Source organism: Salarias fasciatus, chromosome 4, assembly GCF_902148845.1.
Source record: "Salarias fasciatus chromosome 4, fSalaFa1.1, whole genome shotgun sequence".
NCBI classification, from domain to species: domain Eukaryota; kingdom Metazoa; phylum Chordata; class Actinopteri; order Blenniiformes; family Blenniidae; genus Salarias; species Salarias fasciatus.
Window position 1 is genome coordinate 3,224,494 of NC_043748.1, and position 9,449 is coordinate 3,233,942.

Genomic DNA, 9,449 nt, shown 5'->3' on the forward strand with positions numbered 1-9,449 from the left:
CAAAGACAACATGTATCCATTTGAAAAAAACAAAAAACAAACAGTGATGGAAAATTAACATTTAACATGTTTCAGATAATATGAACTTTAACAGTAGTAGTAGTAATAATAATAATAATAATAATAATAATAATAATAATAATAATAATAATAATAATATGAGTAGAGACTCGCCTGGATCAGGTGACACTGGTTGCTATGCTCTTCATGTCATGCTCGATGTTGATTAGCTAAAAATTAGCAGTCTCCTCCAGCTCAGCCAATGAGCGTCGAGGTTTCCAGACCGTATTAAACTTGACTGAGGTCGTGAACGCCAAGAGACTGGCACTAGACGAAAATGTCCGCGTGGTGAAGAAGAAGAAGAAGAAGAAGAAGAAGAAAAAGCTCCCTCAAAAACTCGTTTATAACTTTCTTACGGTAAGTTATTGATCATGTTTTCAGTTTGATTTTAATCACGAGTAAAAAGTAACTCGAGTCGTTTACGGAAGTTGTTAGCTAGCTAGCAGAGCCTCGAGCTCGCTAACTTGACACATTTACAGTTCTAACGCCTGACGGAGTAAAACACTTTTCATTGTCGCTAGTTTTTGTCATATAGTTAAAAAAAGATGAAGTCTTTCCATATTGACCATAATAAATGACATCCAGTGGCGACAGCTGAGCATGTTGTGTGTTTTTCCAGATCAGTAATGAAGCTGTGAAGAAAAAATTGTGTCTTCAAAATGGCTTTTCAGGGGAATCAAGGCCTTTATGCCGACTCACTGTTTCACGCACACCAGCATCAGGTGAGCGATGTGATTTATAAATATTACCATTCATGACTACAGTTACTAATGTAGTCTAATATTCACTTATTTTTTGAAGTATTCTTTGTGAAATATGAAAAAGGGTTCATTAATGTGATGTGATAATGTTTAACTTGGATTCAACAGTATAATTTCCAATGACTTAACTGATCTGCCTTATGACCATGTAACTCTTCTCTATATCTTATATAATTTGTAGAATCAGAATAGTCTTTATTTTCTTCTTTGAAGACAGTTAAATTGTAAGAGCCATCTGTGCACAACATAAATATATATAGAGATAGAATATTTCAAAGAGGAGAGTAAAATGCCTGAAAACCCCGTACTCAGATGTGATGGACTGGCGACCGTTCCAGGTTGTATCCTACCTTTAACCCATCGTCATCTATGAGCAGCTCCAGAATACTGCAACCCTAAGTTTGATGAAGTAGTGTAGAAGCTGGATCTAAGTGTAAATGCTGCTCATTATCTTTTAATTATAGTTTTGATCTCTTCTCTGTAGGCAGGAGTTAATCTGGGTGGTGGAAACGGCGGTAGTGGTACGATGCCTGTTTTCTCCATTCTCAACACTTCAAAACAAGATCAGGACACTACATCATTTGTGCCACGGACTCAGGATGATTCAAGGTATTTTGGGTAAATATAAATGAATGTTTGTGTCGGAAGTTTACATATACACGCACATGCACGTTCAGCGATCACTGTTTAGAAAAGCTGAATGAAAGCACAGGCTCGGAGAAGTGTTTCCTGATAAAACACCGTCATGGTGTGGTTCTGAGATTACATCTTCTTTTTCTGGAAGGAAACTGACGGACGCTGCAGATTGTGACAGGGAGATGAATCTGCAGGGTCTAGTGTCAAACATTTTGGATGAGGCTGACTCACCAGACGGCGGCTTTTACGAAGGGTGAGGCCAGATCTGCGTTTTCACAGTTCAAGTAGTACGATTTATCAGTTTTAGTCTTCAGTATTGTATGCGTTGACTTTACTCTTATGGTGTGTTCACACCAGACGCGTCGCGGGCGTCGTCGACGCTTGGGACGCCTCGAAGCTGACGCTTATGACGCTTCAAGCCCGACGCTGACACCAGGTGGTCACAAAGCTCACGACGCTTGCGACGGTCTTGACCGCGCGGGAGCCTGATTTCCGTTTCCAGCTATGGCGGATCGCATCAGGAGAGCGGCTTGGCTTTATTTGTTAAATAAAGCTAGACCGCGTCGTCGTCGGAAAAGTCGCTATTGGCTGCTCTGCTCCTCTCTGCTCTGACTGCAGCGGGGAGCGCTGTGTGAGACTGACCGCTTGTGAGCGCTTTGGGACGGGGGAGGGGCTCACGGCAGCACCCGCTGCTCATTGACGACAGCAACGAGACGTCCTGTCACGTCTCCAGAGCACCAGAAAAGGTCGCTAGATTTGTCGATAGTTGCTTTTGACAAAAAAAAAAGTCGCCAAGAGGCTTTGGAAAGTCGCCAGATTTAGCGAGAAAGTCGTCAAGTTGGCAACACTGGCCGGCCCGCATCGGTGCTCGGATCACTCGTAGTGACGTAGCACCAGAGGGATCGTCTCTGATTGGTTGACGCCCAGCGGCAGCGCGTCGCAAGTTCAGTTTTCCCAACTCTCAAAAAGCGACGCTCCTGACGCCGGGGATGCGCGTCGTGGGCGTCGACGCTCGAAACGCTCGAAAGTCGACGCTCCTGACGCTCCTGACGCGCCGCCCCGCTCCACGATGCTCGTCCACATAGACTTTGCATAGAAAAGCGCCGCTCAAGACGCCCGCGACGCGTCTGGTGTGAACGCACCATTAGATTATTAGAATTTTTTTTTTCTGGAATACTGACAGAAAGCAATTGTGCAATTGATGTTTCAGTTTCCGACCAAGATGCAACTCCGCCTGGTCTCCAAAAACAATACAGGAACGGCTACAGCGTCACCAGTTAGAGGCTAAAACACAGCAACACCATTTGTTTCCCTCAAACTTCATGTCGCAGTGTGATGTCAGTGGTGCGCAGCAGCGATCAGGAGACAGAGATGTTGACGGGCTGCATCAGCAGCTCAATGGCCTCACTCAGCCGTGGCTTTCAGTCTTCTCAAATGGCGTTAACCACTTCAGCAGCATGCAGAAACTCCCAGAAGGTCTCCCCGTTTCCAAAAGAGAAAATATCTTCTGGTCACCGCAGCATCAATACGACAGCGGCAAAGATCAACCAATGAGCAACGTCCCTGAGCTGAGGGACATTTTTACACCTCCAGATGAAATGAACAGCCCCTGCTTTGACTCTTCCTATGAAGACCATCGCATTCAGAACAGCAACAAGCCCGCCTATCATGAGCAGCATCTGTCGGAGGACGTCAACCAGCTGATGCTCGACTTTCAGTCACTCATGTATCCTGAGCACAGCGCGGTTGGCCTTGATTCTGTTTCAAACGTGCATAAGCAGGCGGCGGGTATGAACTGTGATGACAGCGTGGCTGAACACTGGAAAACCATCGTTCCTGCAAAACGTGTCCCAAAACAGCTGGCAGGGGGAATGAAGCCGTCTCTGTGGGAACACAGTGGAGGAGTGAGGAAAGAAGCGTCAAAACACGACGCCTTTCAATATGTTCCTGATTTCAGCTCTGAAAACACAAACTTCCATCCCCAACCTAAGTCAGGCTTTGCTCAGACAAACTTCAAGAAGAAGCCGGTCCACAGCGAGAGTGTCCATGTGAACGGCTATTCGGAGCAACACGGTCAACTGAGCCAGATGCAGAGTCACTCTCTGATGAAGAAAGAAAACCAGAGGATGCCGCCGTGTGGCTTCGGGGAAGAAAGCTCCCCAATAAGCGCCCGAACACATCCTCCAATGAGAGGCGGAGTGAATCAGCCCATCTCACAGATCCCGTATCTCCAGGGAAGTCTGCAGCTTTCGGAATTCGAAGACGAAAATGGTATGGTCCCTGCAGGTAACATACAGCCCTGCCCGCCTATGTATCCTGTCGATGACCCAAGAAACCCTCCCAGGATGCCCTTCAACTATGACTACAGCGCACTGGCCAATGGAAGTGGAGTTTCCGGCTTCACTCCAGGTGACGTGATGCTGGCCGGTGAGGCTGGAGCCTTGAACTACTACGGCCGCAGAGGAGGGAACGTGTATCCCTTCACAGCCTCGGCCATGGCAAACTCTGTGCTGATGAACCAAGGACTGGTGGTCCAGTTTCCAGTCCACCTGGACGAGTGCTACGAGCAGTGGAGGTGTTTGGAGAGCGAGAGGATGAGGGTACGTAATTCAAACGGTTCGTTTTCCTCGACTCACAGTATGCACGGGCTGATCTGTCAGTTCTGTTGCCATTTGGACATGTATCGTCTTTATTTATCACCTGCTTTTAGAGAACATACATGAAAACCACTGACGTATTTTTCTTTTCTTTTTAGGTCGAGGGCTTCCTCATGAAAACAAAAAGGACTAAAGCCAGATCCAATGCAAACCTCTCCAAGATGAGCTCCACTTCTGCAGCCATCGATCAGCTGATCGTCTGTCAGATGAGAGAGCAGACCAAGGTGAGAGCTCTGAGTCATCTGCCGCTCTGCCGCCACCTTCAGGTTGTTATTGCACCTTTCCATATTTGCTGCAGATCATACCTGCAGTGATGGAAAACATCAGGATTAACAAAGTAGACGTTACTTAAACTAAGAGCATGTTAATAAAAGCCCTGGTGTTTCTGGACTGTGTTGCAGGTGGCGGACCTGCTGGATAAAATCAAGTGTGTGTACAGACTGTCCCTCCACGTCAACATCCACACCGCGCTGAGCCGGCACCACGCCGCCGTGTGTGTCCTGCAGGACAGATTTCAGGAGGGCACCGCCAAGCTGGGCAAGCAGCAGCAGCTCAGGCCGTGCTTCATGGAGAGTAAAGGTAAACCCACGTCACGCTGCACTGCCCCCCCACCCCTCCCAGCGCTGCTGCTGTCCACTCCTGACATCCTCTCCTGTCCCGCAGACGTGGCGCTGCTGGACTTCGCTCTGAAGAAACTAGCCGCCGCCACCGGACGGCTGCGCACGGCGCTGTGGTGCTCCCTCCAGATGACAACAGCCCTTCCTGTAGAGACGCCGGACCAGCAGGCGGACGGGGAGGACGCCCCTCACTGTCAGGGATACTCTTTCAACATATAACAAGCTTTAGGTATGAGCCGAATTAACCCAACCCACCCGCTGAGCTCCCGCAGTACAAATTGACACCGGCCCGCCCGCAGGGCGATTAGAAACAAACAGTCATATTATTGCTTCGGAATACACAACAGTCCATTCGAAGCTTCACCACAGAATTTTTGGCACCTAAAACTTTCCTCTCTATTGTGTACAAAGTGCATGAATTCCAACATCCTCCTACATCTTAATCTCAATTCCTTCAATTAGGTTCAGCTCCAAATTAAAATGAATCTTGTTTCAACACCGTTGTATTTAAAGACAATTTATTTATGTGGAAGAGTTCAGTGAATTCTTCATTGTTTAACTTATTTATTGGAATGTATTAGTACCTACGTTCAGGGTATCCACAGGTAGTAACTGAATCACATTTATTGATTTTATTGCGATTAAATTCTGTTTGAAGGGTTCCCAGTAATTCCTGCAGTTTCTCATTGTGTTGTGGAGCCTTAATATTCTACAGTGTGATTCTTTTTATTTAGACAAATTTGGCGACAACATTCAAACCCTCATCAAAAACAATCACTGTCATTGTTTATGGACAATTCTCAGAATACAAAGCTTGTTTTGTAATTTGCAGTGGACAGTATAAATTATCCACGTTCTCCTCTGAAATGTTCTCTTCATGTCGTGATTTTCACGTCTGTGGTTAACTCGAATCAAATCTGTTGTCTGAACTGTAGCCCTTTCCGAAGTTAATGTTTTAACAGGTTTTTATCAGTAAAATGTGAGTTTGTTAGCTGAGGACCAAATGCATTCATTACTTAGCAGATTGTTCTTGTTCTATGGGTCGACTCCGTTCGCTCTTCTGAGTCGGAGCCACTTCCATGTTTTCGCTGTGGCTTCAACGTTCCCGTTTCTAACATGTTCTGTGAACTTAAAACACAAAAATAAAGCAATACAACTTCCTGAAATTGTTTATTCATTTATAAAGGGATTCCTTATCACAAGTAGGAGATTTTACAGGATTGATTTGAGGTATAATTCTGACGTAACTGCACCTTAGTTTACTCATCTCAGCGTGAACACATTGGAACTTTGAAGCCTTGAGATGCGACGGTTAATTCAACAGTCTTCATTTTGTCACTGCAGTGAAATTAAAGGCGATCGGAAGATGTTGGCACAGAGAATAATTACGAACACACACACACATATATGAATAGTTTAAGGTGTATTCCTTCCATTTTACCAGTGAGGAAGAGATTCAAGCACAACACTCAGTCTCAGGCTTTGTCTCGCAGTAATTGGTAAAGTTTTGAAAGGAAGAGTTTTCCTGTGGTGAGGCTCTCTGGCGCCCTCTGGAGGAAGCACACCTTCCTTTGAAAACCTCAATCATGGAGAGTTTATGAAGGGAAACTGACACCAGAGCACAAGATGGAAGAATCAGCAGCATTCATACAAAGCTATGCAGCTTTATTCCCAAACTGGATTCTGTATCTGGGTAGATTAGTGTAAACAAAAAAATGAAAGACAAATACAGGGTTTGGATTTCCACAACTTGCTTTTTTTTTCCTCACACAAAACAGAAAATCTTTGACGGGGAGGCTTTGATGACATTCACATACTGAAGGTGCCAGTGAGGTTTAGCTGAGGACACAAGTCTCCTCTCTGTTTAAAAAAACCTTTCCTCCCCCCCCACTCTTTCCATAGGTGTCCGTTCTTTTTGGTTTTATCTCTTGCGCTCGCCTTTCTGTGTGCGCTTCTTCTCCTTCTCTTTGCGGTCCTGCTTGGCGAGCTTGTCCTTCTCCCGCTGCATCTTGTCCATCTCCTTCTTCTTCTGGGCGTCCTCTCGGGCCTGCTCCCGCTTCTGCTTCTGCCTGTTCATCACCTCCTCCACGTTGGTGTTCTTGAACAGGGCTGGCGCTTCCAGTCAAGGGTCGACACGTCGGAGCAGTTCATCATTTCTGCTTCATACCAACCAAACGGCCTCAACAGTTATTCCCGGTTATGCCGCAGAATCATCAACTTGCATAGAAATGTCAGCATTTAAAGGATACACTTCTCATTTCCAGCGAAGGCATTTCCACTCGCTGGCTCCTCTTCTTCAGCTTCAGTGCTTTTTGTCAAGGAAAAGAATGAATCTTAAAGATCACATGACTGCACGGTGACGTCATCAAACGGAGTAAAGGATATTCTTCTTCGTCCGTCACGTTGGCGTATTGAGCCAGCAGCGCCTCTTTCCTCCTCTTGGACTCCTCGGACACCTCCTTCTGCTTCACCACGATCTGAGCTTGTTTCTCGATCATGCTGGCAATGGCCTGGACCTCGGCTGCGGGCGAAGAAACGACAGAACACAAACAAACCGCATGGATCAAAATGTTCACATTTCGGCTTAGGCGGCTCCCCACTACACCCTGCACCATTATTAAAAAAGAAGTTGACAGGACCTCAACTCATATGTGAAATATAGTTGCTGCTTTAGACAATAGCTAATATTTCTATGGATATGTACGAGTATATACCATGAATTTTCATATTCCTGTTGTAAAGGTATAAGACAAACTTCCATACATCTTGAGTTACTGGGCCTGAAAACTTTGTGCAAGTTGAGGAACTGTTTTGGTCTTAGAAGCGTTTATTTAGGAAACGTTAAATCTCTCCGTCTCTGAGACAAAAGTGTCTTTATGGACTCGGCTGCAAACTCAAAGCAAATGATCTTAACTCACAGAGCGCCTGCCTCTGTTTAGCCGGTATTAACGGCAGCCTGCATGGCAAGCTGTCTTCGTCTGTTTATTCAAGAATCAAATGTGCCGACGAGCCTGCTGGCTGGGTTTTCAACTGCTGCTTTTTAAGATGTTTGTATGACTTCTCATGCGTTGATGCATTTTTGTGCATTCGCACTAATGCAGTCAGTCTTGTCTTCGCTTTTCGCTTTAAATCACAGGTGCATTATGTGTGCACTACTGTATGTCAATGTTTCAGTAAGATTAGGAAACATCCGGCCAACTTCAGCAACTTGCTCTCTCACAGTATTTGAGATTTCCCTCTTGCGTGGTGCATTGAGAAAAAAATAAATAAAAGAAGTTCTGAGTTTGGGTAGACAACAGGAATGAAGAAAAAATTAAAATGGAATATACCATCATCTGCATCTTTTTTGGCTGATGATCTGCTGCAAAACTCTGTCCACTGCTTGATGATCTGTTTACAGACATCTTCCATAGAGTCCTCCTCCTGCACACACAAATAATGCGAGTCAGAATTTGTATTCATGACATGATCCGTGGAGTGACAGTGAGCTCTCAGATTACAAACAGGAATGAAACATGGAAGGAGACATCTTCAAGCCCCACTAGTTACAGATCACTGAGCTTTTCCTGGGCCGTATAGATCAAATTACCCTCATAACCATAACCAGAGACTAATGCGCGGCTATATTCTTGTCATCGCCTATCAATACCACAAACGCCTAAAATTCAGAATATTGTGAATGAGGTTTGGCATAAAAAGTGCTACAACTCCAAAAAAAAAAAAAAAAAAAACCTGTCATTGGTGTCTGGACCTTAACTCATGATACACGACTGTATGTAACGTCGACAAATAGCTCGACAAATACCAGCTGACGTGTGATCTGTCACTTAATGGGAGCTGGCAGGGAAGATTCCGCGAACATCGGATCAGCCCGAGCGGGACACGCCGCCTCACGTATTCACCAGAAAGGCGGATAAAATCCCTCGAAGTGCATCTTCTTTCTCCTCGTCGTTCTCCTCTTCTTGCAGGATCCCTAAAATGTAGGCCCCGTACACCTCCCGGTCCACTTCCAGCGAGTCCAAACGCTCGTTTAGCCAGCTTTCAAACTCCCCGGCGTCTGGCATGGGCGCCGCCATCTTGGCCCTTCTGGGTCCTTCGCTGTCGCTCGGCTGACCGTCAGCATTGCCTGAGGAAAAAACGAAAGCACACAGTGCCGATCCAAAATCGAACAACAAGTACTTATAACTCTGCTTGTTCAAATCAATGAACAGAACTAACATAAAAAAAAATAAACACTCATAAATGTTACAGTTACTCTACACATATCCATCCGAGCAAATTTTAACAACTTTGAAAACATCTAGATTATGACTTATCAAATGAAACATAAAAAACAAGCAAGCAAACAAAAAACAGCAACATTTGTGATAAGACCAATAAAATAAAAGGATATTGACAGTGGCCTCAAGCCTCTCTCGTTTTTATTAAATAACATGATCCCTCAGATAGTCTTCAGAGGTTAGACCAGAGTTCTCAGATAATTCAAGCTTAGAAATATCATTGCCATCAAAGCTTAAATATCAAAATATAATCAAGAAAAAAAAAATCAATTTTTGTGAAACAGCAAATAAAGCAGACTAAGAAGAAACCCCAAAACTTTGCCATTCTATTTACAAATTGTTGAAATACCGGTACATCAGTGTTCAACACTGATTTCTTCAGAGTATTTCCATCATTTTAGTGGTGATTCAATAATAATGAATGCCATGTTTATCAGC

The 9,449-nt window shown here is 44.8% G+C and overlaps 1 protein-coding gene across 2 annotated transcripts; it reads right to left on the reverse strand.

Moving 5' to 3' along the window:
• Nucleotides 1-6,650: 6,650 nt before the first annotated feature.
• Nucleotides 6,651-8,817, reverse strand: ccdc43 (coiled-coil domain containing 43). 2 transcript variants are annotated; one of them, XM_030089919.1, is made up of 5 exons: nt 8,634-8,817; nt 8,064-8,154; nt 7,117-7,252; nt 6,981-7,036; nt 6,651-6,840 (listed from the first exon to the last, which is right to left on the reverse strand). In XM_030089919.1, exons 1-5 carry the CDS (start codon nt 8,805-8,807, stop codon nt 6,653-6,655), a joined length of 645 nt encoding a protein of 214 aa, XP_029945779.1. In that variant the 5' UTR covers nt 8,808-8,817; the 3' UTR covers nt 6,651-6,652. The 2 variants fall into 2 exon arrangements, with proteins under 2 accessions (XP_029945779.1, XP_029945778.1); XM_030089918.1 differs by having other exon boundaries at nt 8,061-8,154.
• Between the last annotated feature and the right edge of the window lie 632 nt (nt 8,818-9,449).